The sequence below is a fragment of the Gavialis gangeticus genome, unplaced genomic scaffold (assembly GCF_001723915.1).
Source record: "Gavialis gangeticus isolate Ggan-Ray unplaced genomic scaffold, GavGan_comp1, whole genome shotgun sequence".
NCBI classification, from domain to species: domain Eukaryota; kingdom Metazoa; phylum Chordata; order Crocodylia; family Gavialidae; genus Gavialis; species Gavialis gangeticus.
In genome coordinates, this window is record NW_017728973.1 from 4,187,630 (window position 1) to 4,208,433 (window position 20,804).

A 20,804-nucleotide genomic window follows, 5' to 3' on the forward strand; every position below is an offset into this window, starting at 1 on the left:
AGGAGCCTGGCCAGGCCCTGCCTTGGTGCAACTGGGCAGTGCCCAGCGCAGCTGGGATCTCCTGGGCCACACAGGCCTGAGACCCAGGTTAGGCTCTACTGATACACCACACCAGTGTGTGTGTGTGTGTGGGGGGGGTGCTGCCCAGCTGTGGGTGCAGGGGGAGAAGGGGAGAGGGGTCCTGCACGTTGGCTCAGAGGGGTTTGAGGGCCAGTTCTGGGTTCTTCCTCCATGACGGCACGAGGATTAGTGGTTACAGCAAGGGAGTGGGAGGTCCAGACTCCTGGGTTCTGGCCTCAGCTCTGCCATGGTCCTCAGTGTGACTCAGTTTCCCCAACTATGCAAGCAGAGGGGCATGTGCAAGGCTGCGTGAATCTGTGTTAACAAAAGGCCTGGGCCATTCAGACAGAGCTGCCTGGGGATGCATTGATAGAGGCTGTGGGGAGGTGGGAAGGAGAGGGGAAGGGAGCTGTTCTGCTCAGGGGGATGCACCCAGCCCCCTTCCTCCTCAACGGGGTGGGGGGGGACACACAACCAGCAGCAGAGCAGTTTTGCTGCCTCCTGGTGGCTAGAACAGGGAACAGCACGAGAAAGACAACTGGGACAGGAGGCTGGGTCCTGGCTTGAACCCGGCACAAAGCGGACGCTCCTGGGCACTGCGCGGGGATCCCTGTGCCCCAAATGTAGGGCTCCGCAAAGCTCCTGGTGAGCACTGCCAGAGGTCACTGTCCACCGGGGTTAAAGGACAGGGGGAGAATAGGCCTTCCCCCTCCCCACCCCAATGCAAAGGCATGTCAGCACAGGGCAGCCGTCTCTACTTGCGGTCAAGTCACTGTCCCTGCGTGCCAGCCCATGCCCCATGTTGCCATCTGTCCTAGCATCAGCCCTGCTGGAGCAAAGCAGGAGCAGCAGTAGCCTTGCCAGGCTGGGCACAGGCTCTTGGTTGAATGCAAGCCTCACCCCAAGCCGCTCCTTCCCTTTCTCCCAGTGTAACACTGGACCCAGAGTAGCTCCCGTAAGGGGCAGCCACAGGCCCCTGCCTCTGTTGGCTCTGACCCAGCCCCAGACCTAGCGCAATGGGGAGATCTCCTCAGAGACCAATGCACTGTGCTATGCTCTGCCTGCAAGGAGGTGGGTACCAGTGACACCCCGTGAGGGCTAGCATGCACATCTGGAAGCAGTAGAGCTCCCAGGTTGGTCCTGCCAGAGGCAATTTGACCCCCATCAACTGGATGCTGAGATGGGAGGTGGGTTTGGGTCGCTGCTCTGCTGGAAGACACTCTCAGTGGGGTGGGGGAGGGCGTGTGCCAGCTCCTGGGGGGTGGCAAGCAGTGTGTGTGTGTGTGTGTGCGTGCAAGTGTTTACAAATGCGTACATACCTCTTTTTTTTGCCATCCAGCCTTTCCCCCCTTCACCCTTTCAATCTCTCTCAGCATTGTGTTTTTTTAAAGCCACTAAAAAAATCTCAACAACAAAAAAAATTTAATAATAATAAAGCGTGTAGAACCCCATTCCTCCCCCCGCCCCCTGCACATCGACTCCCGCAACCTCTCTTGCTTCCAACCGCAACGCGTGCCCTTAAAAACCCCCCCTCCAAACTTTTACAAAGTTTTTTTTTCTTTAAAACGTATTTATAGATATTTATAGATATTTATATATATATAATTTGCTTTCTTTTAAATGAATCTTCTTCCTCCGGGTGACGGTTTACTTTTTTTTTTTCTTTTTTTTTTTTAAACCTGAAAAGCTAATTGTGTTTGGTTTTTAGTTTTTTATCTTAATGTTTTTTGTGTGTTGTTTGCTGCTGGTGACATCGGCGTGGGGGGGGAGGGGCAGCGGCCACAATCAGCTGACGAGGACAAAAAGGATTTTTTTTTGATCGTTATGAAAATTTTAAAAAAAGAAAAAAAACAGAAACGAAAATGCCCCCCCAAAATGCCCTCCCTGCCCCTCCCTGTCCCCAAAACATCTGAAATGTAACGCAACCAAAAAAAAAAAAAAAACACTTCATCTTCACGTCGGTGCAGTGTCCCCACCACCATCACCACCAAGGCAGGGCCGGGGGGCACATGGTTTCCCTCCCCGACTGAGGATCGGGGTGCTGTGAGGGGTGGGAGAGCGTGCGAGTGAGCGTGAGCGGTGGGGAAGGGGGGAATGGAGCGCTGGCCTGAGGAGGGGGTGCTGGCTGGCTGCAACGGTTGCTGCTGAACAGTTTACAGGTGTTTCTGCTCCATCCTGGTGAACTTCAGTCCTATATCAATGGACACTGCCCAGAGCGAGTGTCCCACCCCCCCACGGAGAGAGCGAGAGCAGAGCCCCCTGCTGCTCCCCTCCCCGCCTTCACAGAGGCAGGAGCTGGTCTGTGAGGGCCGGCCCGGGTCATGCAGTTCAGACTCTGCTGCGGAGTTCATCCCAAGTCAGGCACAGAACCCCGGAGCCCAGGGTTGCTTGAAGCCATGGACACTGTGTGTGCTGGTACAGACAGAAAGGAGCTGGGGCCAGGGCCCCACGGCACAGCAGGAGGGGGAACACTGCTCGCCCGGCAGTTTCCGAGGGCTGCGTGTCTGTCCATCCATCCGTCTGTCCTGGGGGCAGAGAGCACTGGTGGCGTCCTGGTCCCAGCATCAGCCACAGCATCAGGGAGAGTGGGTGGCCGGGCTGCTTCTGTTGGAACTGGGTGACAGGCTGGGGCTGCAGCTGCCGGGGGGTGGGGCCAAGCTGCCCATGCGGGAAGCACCCGGCTGCCCACCCAGTGTGTCCATGCCCTCCGAGTTTTCCAGCATCTCCTGGATGAGGGGCGGCATGGAGCCAGGGATCTCCATCTTCAGTGTGATCACCCGCTCCGCACCTACAGGGAGATGGGTGGGGAGAGGGGTCAACACCACCTGGAGCAGAGAACCAGGCTGGGGGGCACTGAGGTGTGATGACCTCCATGCAGGGCAGGGGCTGGTCTCCCCACCTAGCTGGGGACCCCACAGTGCATGGGACACTCTAGTCTATACCCCACTCACAGCCTGGGGTAAGAAGCCCCAGAGCCCTAGGCAGGACCCCTACACACACACCATCTGCACAGGGCAGTGGGATTTTGGGTGCCATACAGTGTACACACATTCAAAGAAGGGGCCTTGCCCAGAGACACTCCCCTAGCCTCCTTGTGGGCTGGATGGTCAGATGAGGGAAAGGGTGGGAGGGGGGAGGGAAGACAGCCCCAGGCCTGCTTTTCCACTGCCCCCAAGACCCTCACCCTTGGCGCTAATGCTGCGCAGGTCTGTGATCTTCATCAGCATCTTGGGGAACATGTGGGGCTTGCTAGGCCTCCTCTTCCTCACGTAGACCTTGAGTGCCTCCAGCAGTGGCTCCTGCAGCTTGTCCACCCTGTCCGGCTGCTCCAGGTCCTGACGATCTGCACCCAGGTGTGTGGGGAGCAATCAGGTGAGTGCAACAGCAGCCTCTAAGCTAAGCCCCTCCGACAGGGTGCACGACACATAACTGCCTCCCCAGCAGCTGAGAAGGGGTTAAAACACTCTGCTCTGTCCCTAAAGGCAGCCCCCACCCCCACACTGGTCTTCAGGCAGCTGTCCCTGCTATCCCCATCCCCTGTCCCCAGCCATGCAGCCGCCTGTTGCACAGGTCCCCCACCAGGGGGTGCTGTCAGGCAGGGCTCAGGGCTGTGGACAGGTGGCAGAAGCAGGGGCAGGGACCTGGTTACTTAGTCCCAAAGCTCTGGCTCCCTGGCTGCAGAGTCCCCAGGGGGACAGAAATGAATAGACTAGACCCAGAGACAGATGCCCCTTTCCTCTTCAGCCTCCACTCCTGGCCCATGTTCCCTTGGGGGAACGATGCTGGGGACAGACCTGGGATGCAAAGCCCCAGTCACTTCTCGGCACAGGGGCAGGAAGCTGAGATAAACATCCCCCCTTTCTTTACTGCTTAAATCATGGCTTGGTGGTGGGGGCTCTGACTTACTAAGGATCCGGCTGAACACAGTGGCAGGGACAGGGCCTGCTCTGGTTGTTGTGCACTAGCCTGAGCATACTTACAAGGGCTGCAAACAAAGTTGCCAAGCACTACCACTGCCCCCACCCCAATGCGCACACACATCAGGGCCCCTGCCCTGGCCAAGCCTTGTCCCCCAGCTCCCACCTCCACAAATGAGGCAGATGGCACTGAGCAGCCCCGTCTCAGCATCATCCATCTCCAGTGGGAGCAGCTGGTTGGCAAAGGCGAAGACCAGGTCGGTGAGGGGCCCGAAGCCAGCGTTGTGCATCTGGGTGCGGTTCAGGGTCAGCCCATCCGAGAAGGTCATGGTGTCCTGCTCCGGCGTGTAGCGTGTGCAGATCCGCAGGATCTTGGGTGGGAGATACACAGGCTCAGCATGGCCCTGCCAGCCCCCTCTGTCCACCCCAACACAGCCCTGCCTGCCCTCTCCCCATACAACCCAGCACAGCTCCCCCTGCCCCATTGAGGCTGGGACCTGCCCCCTCCACAGAACCCCGTCATAGCCTGGCTTGCCCCCTGCCCCACACCTCCAAGCCTATTTCCTTCACACCCTCCCAGCCTGCCCTTTTCACACCCCACATCACTGCCCAGCCTGGCCTGGCCCCTGCACATCTCCGCAGCACCTCCCAAGCTACTTCCTTCAGGCCTTCCATGCCCAGCCTGTGCTCCTGCCTCACCTATGCCCTGTAATGCTGCTCCTCCCACTACCTTCAGCACTGCTATAGCCCACCTGCCTGGAGACACCATCTCCAACTGTCCAGGCATGGAACAGCTCCTTTCACGCACATGTCCAGACCAGCCCAACACAGCCTGTCATGGACACCATGATTGCCTCTGCATCCCTTGCCCCCAGCACTGCTCAGCCAGCTCTGCTGATGCCCTGGAAAGTCCCCTCCGCCAATCCTCACCAGGATGTCTAGGCAGGCAGCTTTGAGAAGGGTGATTTGGTCGGCAATGGTGAGCGTGGTGAAGCCGGGGAGCTGCTTGGCGAACTCCACTGTCTTGATGATGCACTTGGTGGACAGCTCACTGAACTTGTCCCACAAGTCGATGTCCAGTGAGACCCGCTGATCCGAGCTGTTATTCTGCAAGTGCAGGCCAGCATGAAGGAAGGGCCTGGGCAATGGGGTGCCCCTAAGGCAGAAGACCCACGTCCCAAATTCCCAGGGCCAGGGATGGTGCACAGCAGGCACCACGCCACACCTAAGGAAAGACCTTGCCCCAGCAAATCAGAAGGCAGAGCTGGGGATAGAAGCCAGGAGATCTGGCTCCCATTCTCCTTTTCTCTACCCCCAGAAGGCCAGCAGTCTGCTGCACGCTCTGAGTCTGCTTCCAGAATTGAAGTCAGAACCTGGCAGGGGGCAGGACCATGTGATGCTCCAGGGAAGGGTGAAAGGAGGGCACAGTAATGCTCCAAGATGGAGGCTGCAAGCTCACAGTATTGCCTAGTGCACCCCCTCCTACCCCAGGCCTGCGCTTCTCAACAGCTCATGTGAATGCACCTCAACATAAACCACAGGCACTTCCCTCTCCACAGCTCCTGCCCACATCCAGCTTTGCCAGCACCCACCACACCCTGTATCACAGGCCCTGCCCTGCCAGCCCCAGTGCAGGCACTCACCGTAGTGTATTTGCCCAACTGGCACAGGGCGGGGAAGGTATCCTGGTGAGCCTTGCGCACCTTCTCGATGAGGTTCTCCACCTCAGGCGTGACCACGTAGCTCTCCGAGCTCTCCGGCTTAGGCGTGTCCTTCTTCTTCTTGTTTCTGTCATTCCGGACAGCTGTGTGGGGACAGCAGAAGGCAGGTGGGGTCAGCAGTGCTGGACACAGAGAAGGGACAGTTTGGAGACCTCCCCATGGTTTTTGTCTCCAACACCACCACCTCCCGCCCCAACCCTGGCTCAGCCCCATCATAACCATGTGGGCCCAGCTGGCTGGGTCCTAAGAGCCTTCCATGACTAGGCCCGTCAGGCCAGGTACCAGTCTGCCACATTGGCCAGCTGGGGGCAGGGGGGTGGCACTGACCCAACGTGACACTGAACTTCTTGACCATACAATGCTTGAGCATTTTCCCAAGGGTGTGGGAGGTGGGGAATGACACAGCAGGGCTGGGGACAGACAAGGCAGGCCAAGGCTGTGTGCTGGGGGTGAGGGAAGAGCCAGGGCAGCTGAGACATGGGATTGGGCGTGGACTGCCTGCCTACGCTCCAAATCCAAGGCTAGCTTTGGCAGTCTGGGAAACCCAGTGCTGATGCTGGGAAGCTCCAGGGGAAGCTCCCACAGGTGCACCACAGCTGGCTTTAAACTAGCTTTAATAAACAGCTTGTTGTACAAACTGCTTGGCTTCCTGGCCAGAGGCTGTGGCCTGCACTTGTCCCCAGGCTCCCAGTACCCAAGGAAGCTTGGGGAGAACTGGGTTGGGTAAGCCCAAGCAGACTACACTCACAGCTCAGACTGCTGCACAGACACAGGTACCCCCCTTGTCCACACACACCACAACTACTATAGTGAGCTTCCTTCCTCCTGTGATCTCTGCACTCAGTGCAGTAAATGCCATGCATCTCACAGAACCATAGAAAATGATGGTTAAAAGAAACCTCAGGAGGGCATCTAGTTCAACCCCCTGCTAAAGTAGGACCTGCCCCAACTCTATCATCCCAGCCAAGGCTTTGTTTAGCCTTTATCTTAAAAAACTCCAAGGATGAAGATTTTATAGCCTCTCTAGGTAACCTGTTCCAGTGCTTTACTACCCTCTCCCCATGAGAAAGTTTTTCCTAATATCAAACCTAAACTTTGCTTGCTGCAACTTGAGACGGTTGCTCCTTGTTCTGTTATCTACCCACCCCCCTTATACGTCAGAGTAAAGTTATGCTTCAGAAAGGGATGAATAACTCCAGCCTGGGCAAGTAATACACCAATGTACTGGCCACCTGTCTGCTCGCCTGGTTGGGGTAACTTTGCTGTGCAAACAGAGCCCCTCCTCCCCCTGCCTCCTACTGGTCAGACATTGTAGCAGCACCTGCTGTGGGCACCTATTTGGGGCAAGCGGTTGTGTGCCCACTATGGATTCACTACACCAAAGAGCATACTCCAGGGGAAATTACCCCTACAGATGGAGTTGTGGATCTCCACCCACACACACAAGCCAGGAGGGGCAGGATGGAGAAGGCTAGGCGTGTGGTATATAGACATCAGACCCTCCCCTCTGAGTCCCAGGCAGCCTGCGGTAGAGGAAGTGGGTCTATCTGGCACCAGATGCTATCATGGGCCTAAAACACGCCAAGACTCAAGACTTCTTTGTGCATGGGCACCCGCTGCAACACGGTCCCTGCCCCAAGGTCTCAGAGCAAGCATGAAGCAGAGCCAGGGCCCTCTCTGGCCAGTGCCTTAGCCCTGAAGCCCACCAAACCCCCTGCACGTGTCAAGAGGGCCAACAAGAAGGACCCCCACAGGGAGCAGGGCACTCTGCACTACACCCACCTTCTCCCCACCCAGCTCCACGGCTCTGAAGGGGGCAGGAGGGCCTCTTCCCCCACCCCCCACCATGGCAAGCCAGCCTCCAACATAAGCTCAGAGCCATCTGCACAGGAAGGCAAAGCCCACAGCGGAGGTCTGGACTGCCCTGGCAGGGTGGAGGCTGGACCAGTTGGAGGGAGAAACCCACGGGCTGGGGGTGGGGGAAGGGCCTGGGCAACCTGACGTGCGCTGGCCTCCGCAGGCCTGTGCGCTCAGCCACGCTGACAAATGTCCACCCGAGCCATAAGCCGCACAACACTTTTCTTTAAAAAAAGGAATGGAGTCATTACCAGGCGATTATGCCAGACACATAATCACTCACGCCAGGTCAGCGCCTGGCGCGGCGGGGGAGGGGAGCGGGCGAGGGGAGCCGGAATAATTCGGAAATCACTCATGTCTGCTCTGCAAATTCAATAAAGTGGAGAGGAGAAAAATGCAGGGATAATTCGGGAAGAGAAAATTGCAGCTGTGACAAGGCGTTCATCATCCAGCGAGCGCTAATGCTATTGAGACGCGGACGGGCAGCTGCCGGGAGCTCCGGGGCATGGTGAAAACCCCAGACACACGGCGGCCTCGGCTAATCCCTCCCGCCCCCGCCCCGTTACATGAAACCAGCCCAAGCCGGCAGCCGGGTAAGAGAGGATCGCTTTACCGGGTGCGCTGGGCTCTTCTCACAGCCTGGGAGGCCAAGAGGCCCCAGAAGGCTGACACCAGGGCCTAGAAGGAGCCCCCTCCGCCTCCCCCATGGGGCGGTGGGAATGGTGACAGCCCAGCACTGGGGGAGAAGGGGGCGCTGGGACAACAATGGCTCCTCGCTAGGCAGAGGGGCCCCTGAGCCAAGCGACAGTCCATTCCTCCACCCCCACCCGCTCTGGGTTCCCCACGGGGCACCCTGCCTGGCCTGCCTGAGCCAGGCAAGACTCCACACACGCACACACACATGCATGCACACTTGCACGCACAAGCACACTCGTGCAGGTTCTGCCATCTCCACCTGCCCCCTCCACATGGCACACGCTGCTCCCTGACATGGGGCGGCTGGTCCTGGCAGCACTGTTGCCCCCAGCTCTGGGGTGATGCCCATTCCCTGCTAACGTCTCCCACCACTGTCCTCCCTCCACCTAGCAGATGGGGCAGGAGCCCGGTGGGCAGGACTCCTGCATTCTCCTGCTTGGTGCCGTGAGGGGAGGAGGCTCCCTGCAGTTGGCGGGGGGCATGCAGCAGGGGGCTGGGCCGAGACAGCTGCGCCCTAACCCTCTCCTCCCGGCACCCCTCCCTCTCCCCCTCTGTTTCTTACCCTCCCCCGCCACCTGCCCGTCTGTTTCCAGCTCCCCCCACCCCACAACTGGTCTCCATTCCCCTCCCTCCCTCCTCCTCACACCAGCCGGATCGATCCCCCCCAGTTTATTAATCTAACCCCCGGTGATGCCGCCGTGAGCAGGGAGGTTTTTACAGTCGGGCTCCATGACAACTGGCACGCAGACGCCAGGAGGCCTCTGTCAGCGTCATTTATCTCTGACATCATCAATCACGGGTTGCCAAGGCAACAGCCTGGATCTGGCTCAAAGGGGGTGGTCCCCGCTGCGCGGCCCAAATTGGAAAATCCCTGTGACTGGGTGTGGGGGGAGTGGAGGTGGAGCGATGTTACCTGCACCCTAGATGGCTCCCTGCCCGCTGCAGGACTGGGCACCCACAGCCACCCCCCCTACCTCCTCACGGGCACCCCTACTCCTCACACCCTCCCCCCACCAACCTATGCTTCCTGTGACCCTACAGAGCCACCACCGCGGCCCACCCCTCAGAGGGCAGGTACCAGACCCTATGTCTCCCCCTGACCCCAGCAGACATGAGGCAGGAAGGTGGGGATGGGATTTCACATCTAATCCTGGGAGAACAGCCCCTACAATGTTGCCGAACGGCACCGACCACCGCACAACAAGCCCCCAGAAATGTACCTACAGCCCTACTAGGCTCAATGTGGGGAAGGGAGAACCTAGAGCTGGATGCCCCCACAATGAGCACAGCCTACTCCAGTCAGCCCTCTCTCCCTGCCCCATCCTCACAACCAGCAGCACTCTCTCCCTTGCAGAGAAAGGTCTTGGTTGGAGGTGGGATTGGGGCCAGCAGCCTGGAGTTTCCCCATGGAGCTTCACCCATCCTGCCCTGCCCTGGGGAAAAGGGTGGGGGGGAGGTTGGTGCCTAGGCACTTACACTCCTTGGACATGCCCACTTCGAAGCACTTCTGGAGGCGGCAGTACTGGCAGCGGTTGCGTGTCACCTTGTTGATGATACAGTTCTTGTCCCGGTGGCACGTGTACACCATGTTCTTCTGGATGCTCCGGCGGAAGAAGCCCTGTGGAAAGCACCCAGGCCGCAGGTGCAGTGAGCAAGGCAGCACTGCTCATCCAACCCACTTCCCCTGCCTTGCCACCAACACAACTGTGGAGCCTTGGACTGAAAGCTACCTCACCCTGGGCCTGGCTCTGGACTGCACTCTTACCCACAGGGCATAGTACGGTGCCGTGGGAAGGCACAGAGTGGGATGAGTCTTGCTGCACTGTGATGCAAGGCAGCATCGTGTCAGGTGTGGATGAGGTCACACTGGTATGAAGGGTACCCCCTTATTCCCCACACCAAAGGGGAATAAGCTATGCCAGCACCAGGCACCTCCATACTGCTCTAACTGGGACAAGCTGGTCATCACTTGTCCCATATAGGCAAGCCCCAAGACCCACTATCCTAGCTGCTCTGGTATAACTGTCATCCCCCTCCCCTTGTTGCAATACAAGCGGTCTTATGCTGGGGTAAAGGGCTGCTTTATTTTAGCTTCACCCCCAGTTACGAGCCTTCCCTCTCACCCAGTCTCCATTAGAGCGGCCTGAAAACCACACTCCCACTAGTACAGGGCAAACCAAGAGCTGCTGCCCCCACCCTCTGGGCTTGGTCAAACTCATTCCCATGCAGGGGTTAGGTGCCTCGAAAGTACAGAAACACTACATGCCTGTGGAGATTGGACTGCTGGGAAACTGAATGCTTAGGAAAGCATTACAAGAGGTGCTCTTGGAACCCCAAAAGACCCCATGTCAGGTCAGGGCTACATGTGCCCTCTGCCTGGAAGGCTCTCTGAATGGAGCAGGAACATCTGCCTTCAGCACCTGGCACTTCCCAATGTCTAAATACTTTGCAAAGTACCCCCCAAGTATGGGTGAAGGGGCTCTCTCCACTGTACAGCATGCCTGAGTCAAGAGTCCAGAAGTCCCTGCGTTCCTGACCTGGCTCTAGGAGAGGGGTGAGGTCTAGCAGGTTAGAGCAGGGAGCCAGGACTCCCAGGTTCATTTCCTGGTTCTGCTGCAGACATTCTGGCAGACCTTGGCAAATCCTTATGTTTCTCTGTGCCTCGACTTCCCTCCCCTGCCCAAAGGGACAGATGCTAACTCTCCTCCATGAGGTCCTGAGACCTCGTGACTACACCCTGGCAAAGCACTCCAAACTCTGTAGGTTACTGCAACAAGCAAAGCTCCACATCCTGCCCACAGTGTGGACAGGAGCCACAGCAGCTGAGCAGGTACTGTGCCCACTTTGGGGTTGGCAGGGCCCACAGCAGAACACCCAGGGAGCAGGGCTGACCAGCCGGATGTAGGGCACCGCATGCCATGAGTGGCCTAATGTTGGGCTCCTGACCTTTATGCCTGGCAGGAAAGATGGGCACCACAGAGGAGGAGGCCTGGCTGGCACACAGAGAGAGGGGGCAGCTGTTTGTGAATCAGGGTGAGATCATTACAGACACCGGTACGACCCCCCAAAAATCCACTTCCAACCCATTACAGGGGCTGTCTAGACCTAGACAAGTGCTTGTTGGCTCCTTGGGGGGTGGATTAGTAATAAGGACCCCAGTGTTCACATAAGGAAACAAGCAGCGCCCTCCTGAAGTGTGGAAGCAGAACCCTGGTGTACCCACAGGTGCCACACTGGGAGTTGCTGTCCCCTCCCAACCCATCCCAAGGAACCCAAGCTAGCAGCTGCCTCAAGGTTAAATGACTCCCCCAAAGCTGGACAGGGGGGACAATGAGGAGGGGTTGTTGGTGTCAGAGCCATAGCTCTGAGCCCAGGACTTCAGGTGCTCTCATCTGACTCAGCCGCTGGGCAATCCTTCTGCCACACTCACCTTGCAGCCTTCGCAGGCGCTCACCCCATAGTGGTAGCCCGAGGACTTGTCCTGGCACACGAAGCAGGGCTTGTAGACCCGAGGCAGCGGGGGTGGAGATGGGGGGCTGGGGACGATCTCTTCAGAGCTGGTGCTCTGCGTCTCTATGGCTGGGGAGAGAGAACAGAAGGAGAGGGCTCAGGGCTTGCTCAGGGTCTGTCTGCTGCATTCCCCCCTGTGGGAGGATGGACCGCTCAGCATGGCACTGCCCAACACCAGGCAGCCCCTGGGAGCAGGGGGTTCCACAGGGCTCACCCTGACCTTGGGGACAGATCTGAAGAACATGGAAGTGGGGGCACAGCAGCCTGCTACAGCCACCCACCTCTGCTCCCAGCCCGTTGTGGACCTGTGCCCCACCCTGCCTCGTGAACTCCACATTGCCTCCTTCCACCATGCTGGAGATGCCCCCAGCTAAGCCCAGCCCCAGCGAAGCAGGGCATCAGAGCTGGGGAAAATCACTGGTCTCCCAGCCTGAGATAGGTCTGGAGAAAGCCCCATCTGCCTTGCTGCCAACAAGAGAAGGCCAAGCCTGCAAAGCACTCATGCTCAGTGTCTGTGCTGCTGCCACACAGCCCCATGCCCACCCTGCTGGGCGTCCCCCTCATAGCTCTGCTGAGACCGAGAACATGCACTCATAATGACCTGCCCCCCCACCCCAATGCCTTGCACAGCTGTTGACGCTGGTGAGAAGCCAGCGTGCGATAGAGCAGGCTGTGCTGCATGTATCAGGGATGATGCAAGAGGCAGGCAGGGCACTGGGGCATGGGTCACAAAAGTCCTCCCAGTGCCTTCCGGCACTGAAGGAAGGAAGCATTGTTGGGGGAGGGAACTGCTTCTATCCAAAACTCCTGGCTGCACTGGGTGAATCCTGGCAGCCAGCAGTATTTCTGAAGGGGCAGCCCCAGCTGGCCACGCTCCCCCGATGAGCCCCAATGCTAGGACACCAGCGCTGCTTCAGTGTGGAGCCAGCTGCAAGGCTGCCAGGTGCCTCTCTGCTGTACCACACAATGCTCTCTACAAGACCAAGAGCACTTTCCCCTGTGCTTCAGGCACCACCAGAGCAGATGAAGGGTATCTGGGGGGTAGTGGGGGGGGCGGGATCAGGTGGGTGTAAGCATGAAAGCAGTGTCCAGGCCACAGATAGCTCCCTGCACGTGGGTAGGAGCATACCTGGCTGGCACTGCCCTGAGGATGCAGTCTACGCCACAGCCTCTGGGAGGTTCAGTCCTTCTGCTCCTTTCTGAGCAGGACCCCCTGTGAACTGACCAGAGAAGGGAGCTATGAGCCTACAACACACACAGCATCACCCAGGGAAGCATCCCTGCCTGGTGGGCACCTCCCACCTGCCCATGAGGGCATGACTGCAGGAGAGCCATTCAGACCCTTGTGTAGCCCTTGGCAACGGATACCAGAGCCCTGAGCTGCCAGACCCTTGATCTTGGGGTTCCCCATAGCCACCCCCCAAGGAAGCCAAGGCTGGGGCATGGGCTGTTCGGGAATCCTGCAGTGCCCCCGGGTTGTGGCAGAATGGGCGGGAGGCACTTTGCGAGCCTGCAAGACGTGACTTGACATTTCCAGGCCACAGACATAAGATGTGGGATTCAGGCAGACATGGTGCATCCTGGGAGTGCCACACTGCACGTCTGAACAGTACTGCAGGAGCCTTGCCCCCATCCTCCCCATCCTCTCTACACCTTGCACCACAGCCAGTACCCCAATGCCATGCTCTCCCCACCATGCCCTGAGCCACTGAGGGGCACTTCCTAAGCCTTTGCTCTGAAACCAAGCAGGGGAGAAGAGAGGCTGCCCTCAGGTCACTCATAGGATGGTCTCACAGGAGGGGCATAGCTATGGGGTGGCCCCTTCCAGGGCCTGACAAGCCACTGCCACAGGCACAAGTGCCAGGCTTGACAAATCCTCAAGGCAGGGTTTGTGCACAAGTGCTGGGGCATGCGTGTCAGTGTGCACATGCAGCAGGGCATACAAAGCCAGCTTGAACAAGGATTTTAAAAACAAAACAAGCCCTCACAAGCGAAACACCATCCTGCCCCCAAGGAGAGTGATGCGGCACCCAAGACAGCATCACCACCTGAGACCAGTTCCCACTGTGGGGACACACGTGCCCCAACAGTCACCTGGCATCAGCAAGGTCTGAGAGACAATGACACAGCCTCTTGGGCACCCACCATGAGTATACACGCCTCCCAGGGAAGAGCCTGTAATCACATATGCAAGGAGCTGTGTCTATAAATGGTGTGCACACATGCATACAAACTGTCCGTACCCACTACAGTGGTTCCTGCATGTGCACGTGCACACACACACAGACTGTGCATACAGGCACAGTACACACACAAGCACACACATACACCCAAAGATAATATACTACAAAAATCACAAACCTATACAAATACAGGGACTGTCCACAAGCACATACACAAATTCAGGGACTGCAGTCATTCTCTCATGTGCCCCTAGGAATGCAGTCAAATACCTGCTTGGTCCTATCTCAGCTCCCCTCATCTCCCAGGAAGGACACCAGAGTGTGCCCTGGGTTACAGAGACACGGACACACATGTAAGAGTGTCCTAAACACTCTCCCATGCCCAAAGCTCTTGGAGGGTAGCTGCTGCCTGGGCCAGACAAGTTGGTGTTGGGGTCTCCCTGCTGCTACCCACTCTGTGCAGAGGCAGGGACCCCCTTGGACAGCACTGAGGTCTCCCTCCCCCTCTCTGGTGCCCAGGTGGCACCAGGTCTAGGAGCAAGGCCTGCTCTCTTCAACAGACTCATCCCCACCCCCAACATTGACAGGAGAACCCTTTCCTGTCTGCCAGGACAGCTGTGCACAGCTGGCTCTACAGAGCAGCGTTCTCACGAAGCACAGCTCAGGCCCTCTCTAGACCACAGGCGACACACTGCCGACAGAGGCCTCCCACCAGCTGGGATTACAGGAATCCTCAAGAGGCCCCAGGCCCATCGTGCCAGGTGCTGTGCATGTGTGTGTGTGCACATATATGTATACATGGTAACAGGCCTCTGATCTCATCCCAGCCTTCGTGTGCTTGCAGCTGGGATGACACGCTACGGAAGATGCCAAGGTGGGCTCCCAGGTGCAGTGAGGGCCTTCCACACTGACTGTGAATCACAAGGCACCTCAGTGGAGATCAGTACCCTCTGTTGCAGCAGCCAGAGCATCCAAACCCAGCACCACTGCTCTGCCCAGTCCTGTCCCCAGGGACATCTCAAAATGTCCAGCCAGGAAGGGAAAGAGGCAGTTTCATTATTGTGGAGATCTCCAGACCTACCAGATGCAAAAGCCACAACACCAACGGCAGTATGAAGCATGACCGGCTCTTATCACTGCAGATGCCGCAGGGGCTGACCTGTCCCAGACAAACCCTTTGACTTGGCTCAGGCAGTGCGTCTTGGTGGAAAGCATCTTTCAGAAAGCTCCCTCCCTCTTCCAGCTTGGATGGCTTGTGGCCTAGAGGTGGGGCTCTGAAGCCTGTGAGTGGGACTCCCAGAAGTGGGTCTCTACCCATAGCTGTAGCTCAGCTGTTCTGTTGACAATGCTAGGGTAGTGTGCATGCAATGGGTGGCACAAGACAGAGCTCATGGGCTGGCTTTGGTTAGGAAAGGCAAAGCCACCTGGAACCAGAGCAGGCTGCACACCCCAGTGTCCCCGCAACTGCATGGGCACGATACACTCCAGCCCAGGGTGCACGTGACCTCCCTGTCTCCCTGCTTAAACAGGTCCCACTCTCTTGCTTTGCAGAGGCCAAGCCTGAAGCTTGATTCTTGTCTGCCTCCAGGAGAACACAGAAGGCTCTAGGGAAAAACCTGGGACTGGTGCCATGGGCAAATAACACCCCCCCCACCAGCTTCTCCCCCCAACACACACTCCCCAGGGGAGGGTGCATTCCCCGCACAGCTCCAATGATTTCAGAAAGACGGAGCTGGGGCATTCAATTCCTGTGTCCTTCCCTCAGCCACTCCCTCAAAGCATGGGGGGCTTCTACAGCCATGGCTTATGCATCCCTTCCTGCCATATGCATCCCTTCCTGCCATGGGGGAGAGCGCCCAACCCCCACTGCAGCAGGGGCACTGGCGTAGCTGCCCCCCTCCTCAGCCTCATGGCAGCTGGAGTCGCTCAGCACTGCCTCCCATTGCTGGGTCTGCTCCCTTGGCTGGGCTCTCAAATGAGCTCATCCAGTCCCAGGAGAAGAGAGGCCTTTCCTAGCAAACCAGCAGGAGAGAGGAGACACAGAGACACACACCTGGCCACCAGGCGCAGAGCAAAGCCACTCGCCACAGCCTGTTTCTTCCACCCCTTCTCCTTGCTATCCCCAGTCGTCTCCCCATGCTGCTCTACTTGTGGGATATAGGGCTGGGAGCTCAGCTCACGTGAGACCTCAGCGACCCTTCTGAGGAGGGCAGGGCGACCCTGAGCCCTCCCAGCCACATCAGGCACCAACCCACCCCATCCAGGACAGAGGGAATCTCACGGGGCAAAGGGGGTGGGGCAATCTGGCCCTTCCACCATGCAGCTGAGCCAAGAGCTTTGTGGCTGGAGCAGCAGAGAAGGGAGCAGCCACCAGCACAGCTTGAACAGTGGAGCAAGGGAGAATGGTCCAGGAACCATGGGAAGACACAGGAAATCAAGGTTCAAGTCCAGGCTCTACAAAAGGCCCCTGAGACCTGGGCTGAGTCTCTGGATCTCTCTGCTCCACACCAGTAACACGAGGAGAACAAGCCTCATTTCCCACCCGGACTGCAACCCAACTGGGCACAGACTATTTCTGGCTCCGGGCCTATGGCATGCATACTGCTCCCCATCTTCCCTGATGCTCAATCCCACTCCCAACATGCAAGTTTAACTCTACCAGGAGCTTGATCTTTCCCAAAGTCAAAAGAAATACCACTGGAAACATCAGCACTCACTTCTGCTGGCTCTCTCAGCGCTCTAGGAAGAACAGCAGATCCATTCCCACCCAGGGCCACACAGCTGCTTCTGTGCCCCTAGAAATGGCCCAGGGTCCCTGCTCTTGCCAGCTAGGTGTGAGACACAGCCTAGGACATGCAGCTGGGCAGGTCTGAACCTAAATCCCAACTCCAGCCTTCACTGCAGGAACCAGCCGGAGCTTTGAGGCTGATGAGGGACTTCCCTAGCTTGCAGGCATTGAGGGTAAGGTGGGGTAGACAATATGCTTTGCCCCTCGCAGCTCCTGAGCCCTGCTTGCACTCAGGGCAGGAAGGAGTTAAAGAGCTGCCTGCGACTCCTCAGGATGTTTGGCGATGTTTTTCTTAACTTAGAGCCAAGTAAACCAGTCAAACAGGATATTAAAGGCCTGGCCCTAGTTAATGCGCCAGCGATCCCACCCCCCCCCAGAGGAGAGGAATGCCCCCATGGCCCAAAACCAGCCCCAGCTCCCAAAGACAGGTCCAACCATGGTCCCTGCATAGGGCAGTGCCCTGCCTGGGAAGAGAGGCTCCCTGTTCCCTCTCCCCCAACACGTGCGTACTGGGAGATGAGACACTAATGGGGATCCAGGAGTCAAAGTTGGGGGGAGCAGTATCATGGCACAGGAAGAGGCCTAATAGCAGGGGAATGCACCCCAGGCACTTTTCTGCTCCTCAGAGACCAGCCAGTCCCTGCTGGGGAAAAGCCTCGTGACAGAGCCTTGTGACAGTCAAGCATAGGGTTGGGGAGCGTCTCCCAGGCCAGCAGTGCCGTGCCATGCTGGGCTCAGGATACCTGCGTTCTGTTCCCTGCGCGGGGCAACTGAGAGGGGAAGCAGGGCCTGGCATGGAATAACAGCGCATTAGGAAACCTGGGCTTTCTCGCCTGCATCAGGAGGGGAGTAGGGATTAGTGGTTTGATCAGGAAAATGCCTGGGAGCCAGAACTCCTGGGTCCCTCCTAGCCTTGTGGAAAGTACACAGCCCAGAGGCAGAGCTCAAACAAGACAGGGGAGGATCAATTTCCTTCCAGAGGCACCCAGCACATTTCTGGTGTATTTGGGCCAACTCAGGTGCCCACAGGGCTCTCTGCAGCCCCACCCCGACAAAGCCACAAGCACAGAAAGCAGGTTGTGAGCTGGAGGCTCCCCAGAGAGCATAGAGCATGGCTCTTGTGGGGCAGCGTCCGCCCCCTACCTTTGCAGCTGAACCATCAACAGCAGTAGGGCAGGGTGCCAGACACAGCAGTGGCTGCTGCAGGTGGGCACCAGGCATGCAAGGGTTAACTGAGAGCAGCTCCGGGTGCTGGGCTCCCTGGGGGCTCCCAGATCTATGAAGGTCACAGTTGCTGCAGAAGAGAAGTTGGGGGGGGGGAGACGTAGATGCAGGAGGGCAGAAAGGAGCTGCTAATGAACAAAGATGGAGCTGTGCCCTGCAAAGTGGAAGAGGCTGGGGAAGAAGGGATCTGGGGCTGCTCTTAGGGACCCCTGCACACACAGGTCTGTGCCCCATGTGATCCTCAAGAGGGATCCTCCATCTCTACAAACACCAGCCCCAGCCACATGCCCTGCAGCTGGAAACAGAGTCATGCCAGGTCTAGGGGTACACTCCAAGCACCCCCAGCTCACACAACCTTCCTGCCCCCCCACTCCCAACCCAGCCTCTGAGACTTTCGGGTGAAGACAAAAGGGGAAGCCACCAGCCTGGAACAATGGGAGATCTGTTTCCCCATCAAAGGCAGGTCTGTCCCTGCTGCCGCACTCCCGTTGCTCCCCATCACAGCAAGGGAGGCTGCATTAATTGCTCTCTAGCGTGGCCCTCGTGAGGTCAGGGATGGCGTGGGGAGGCTGGGTGGCAGTCTGGGCGGTCGCAGCAGGCAGACAGAAGCCGTATTCTTTGAATGAGCCCAGCACAGCCGACGGGATGAAGCAGGCAGGGGCCAGGGGCAGGAGATGCCATATGGAGCCAGACTGGAACAAACAAGGGGGATTCCCGTCCCTGGCACCACGCGGCTGGGGACCACAGAGGACAGAGGCGCTGACCCCGAGCCCTTCTGTTGGCGGGATGAGCTGGCTCAGAGCCCAAGACACTGGGCCCCAGCAGCTCCCGCTGAGACTAACTGCCAGAGGATCACATTGTTCAATGCAAGATGCCTGCCGCTGCACCCAGGATGGTGCCAGGGCTCTGCCTCTTGCCCACAGACGCTGTGAGGAAACACTGTGCAGCCCAACCTGGGCTGAAACAACTCACCTCCAGTCTGGGGCTAGCAGGAAGTACTGTGACGCAGGAGGTTCAGCTGCCTCTGGGTATGTCTGGCCCTCACCAGCCCAGCTTCTCCTCTGGAAGGGAGGAGCCAGTGCCACCATAGGACCAGGTGTCAGGACACCTGGGCTCTACTCCTGGATCTGCCATGGAGCTGCTACATCCCCAGGCTTGGCTTCTCCTATACCTGGTCCCTCACACCTAGTCCCCCCAGGACTGCCCCAGCCATCTACAGCTGCTGTGAGGAACAAGAGCTCACCACATGGGGCACGTGCCAAGGTCTCTGTGAGCAATCCTGTATTCTGGCGCTGCTCTGACCCTCCTGCAGGGGCCACAAACAGGTACCAAGCCAAAGGCTCCCAGTTTGAGCAGGGGCAGGGGCTGGGCAGCAGCGAAGTCAGCTTACTGAAAGCTCTGAGGGTGGTACAGGACATAACTGGGGAGTGAAGGAGCACATGGGCACCCTGACCCCAACATCCAGGGAGCAGCCCAGCACACAGGCGGCCCAGCATGTTACTGGGGGAGGGGGAGGGGGAACAGAGAAAAGGCTATTGGCAAGAAAGAGCAGAGCCGGTGGGAAGGGTAGCCATGGGGCACTGTTAGCTGGGACAGCTGCCTGACATCACCTGCATGGGAAAAGTAGCTCCTGCCCCAGGCCTACCCTGTTGTGAGCAGTGCCCTGTTCAGGGTATGCCCTGGCAAGCTCTGATCCAGCACTCCTGGGCTCTGTCCTGCCCCTGCAGGCGGGGTCTACCTGTTACAGGAAGAGACCAGGGCCAGGACTCCTGGGTTCTACTCTTGTTGCAGGAAGAAAGACGTGGGGTTACAAACTTGGGACTCCTGGATCCCAACGCCAAATATACCACAGACTTCATGCCTCAGTTTCCCTGTCTAGATGGCAAGGATATCACGAGTCAGCCTGCTCAAAGTGCCACGGCGCTACCCATGCCAGGACACAACTTAATGGCCAGGCACTGCCATGGGGCAGAGGGGGACAAGGGGAGAGCTAGGAATGGCAGTGAGCTGTGGGAGGTGGTATCATGGGGGGAGATGGGGGTGTTACAGCTAGTGGGAGAGGGGCAGAGGGGATGACGGGTGGGGCGTCCAATTTGGGTGAGGTCACAGGGACACTAATTGGACAAACAAGCAAGGTATCCCCAACGTGACAAGCCAGAGGCTGCTGAAAGGCAGACACATGGGGTGGGGATGAAGGGAACAACACATGAAAGGGCACTCAACAAAAGGCGCAGGCTGCGCTGCATAAAGGGCCCATTGTTGGGTTAACTTCTGCCAAGACAGTGCGCTCCAACAACAGACAATCCCAGGCGGGCAGTTGAGGGGGTGGGATTAATCTCACCCAGCTATTCCTCCCATGCCTGACTTCAGGGGCTGCAGGGGACTCCAAAAGCACATGGGCACATACAGGATGGGTGCGTGTGGTTGACAGGAAAGGGGGGATGCACTGTTCTCACTTATGCACACAGGTGCACGAACACTGTATGTGCGTGGGTGTGGGCAGGGGAGGGAGTATATTCATGCATGTGCCTGAGCAGAGGCATGCATTTCTTCTCTCACACACACGTCCTCTTCTCTCAAAGGAGCCCCCAGCCTTGTTCACCTACACTCAGCCACTCTCTGGGGCCTGATCCATTCCCTGGAACTAGTCCTTTCCCAGTCACCTCAAGGTAGGCAAGGGCCAGTCAGAGCTGCCTGTGACCCCAGCACACAGTGACAGGCACTGGGGACAGAAAGCCAGGGGCTGCTTGGAGAACAGCCTCCGGGGATTCCCAGGTAGGAGTCAAAGTCAGGCCCCCCTGCCAGGAGGGCTGTGACTGAAGGGAGAGGCCAGGCAGCGTGGGTGGGC

The 20,804-nt window shown here is 58.1% G+C and overlaps 1 protein-coding gene across 2 annotated transcripts in view; it reads right to left on the minus strand.

Annotated features, from left to right (window-relative positions):
- Positions 1-1,997: 1,997 nt before the first annotated feature.
- The window catches only part of RARA (retinoic acid receptor alpha), a 37,855-nt gene continuing 19,048 nt past the window's right edge, over positions 1,998-20,804 (minus strand). Inside the window, exons 2-8 of one of the 2 annotated variants that reach the window (XM_019506856.1) lie at positions 11,682-11,830; positions 9,728-9,869; positions 5,621-5,820; positions 4,908-5,084; positions 4,144-4,348; positions 3,245-3,403; positions 1,998-2,848 (exon numbers count right to left, since the gene is read on the minus strand). In XM_019506856.1, coding sequence (XP_019362401.1) covers positions 2,637-2,848; positions 3,245-3,403; positions 4,144-4,348; positions 4,908-5,084; positions 5,621-5,820; positions 9,728-9,869; positions 11,682-11,830 — 1,244 coding nt within the window. In that variant the 3' untranslated portion in view covers positions 1,998-2,636. The remainder of the gene's footprint in view (positions 2,849-3,244; positions 3,404-4,143; positions 4,349-4,907; positions 5,085-5,620; positions 5,821-9,727; positions 9,870-11,681; positions 11,831-20,804) is intronic. The other variant, XM_019506864.1, reaches the window with a different exon arrangement.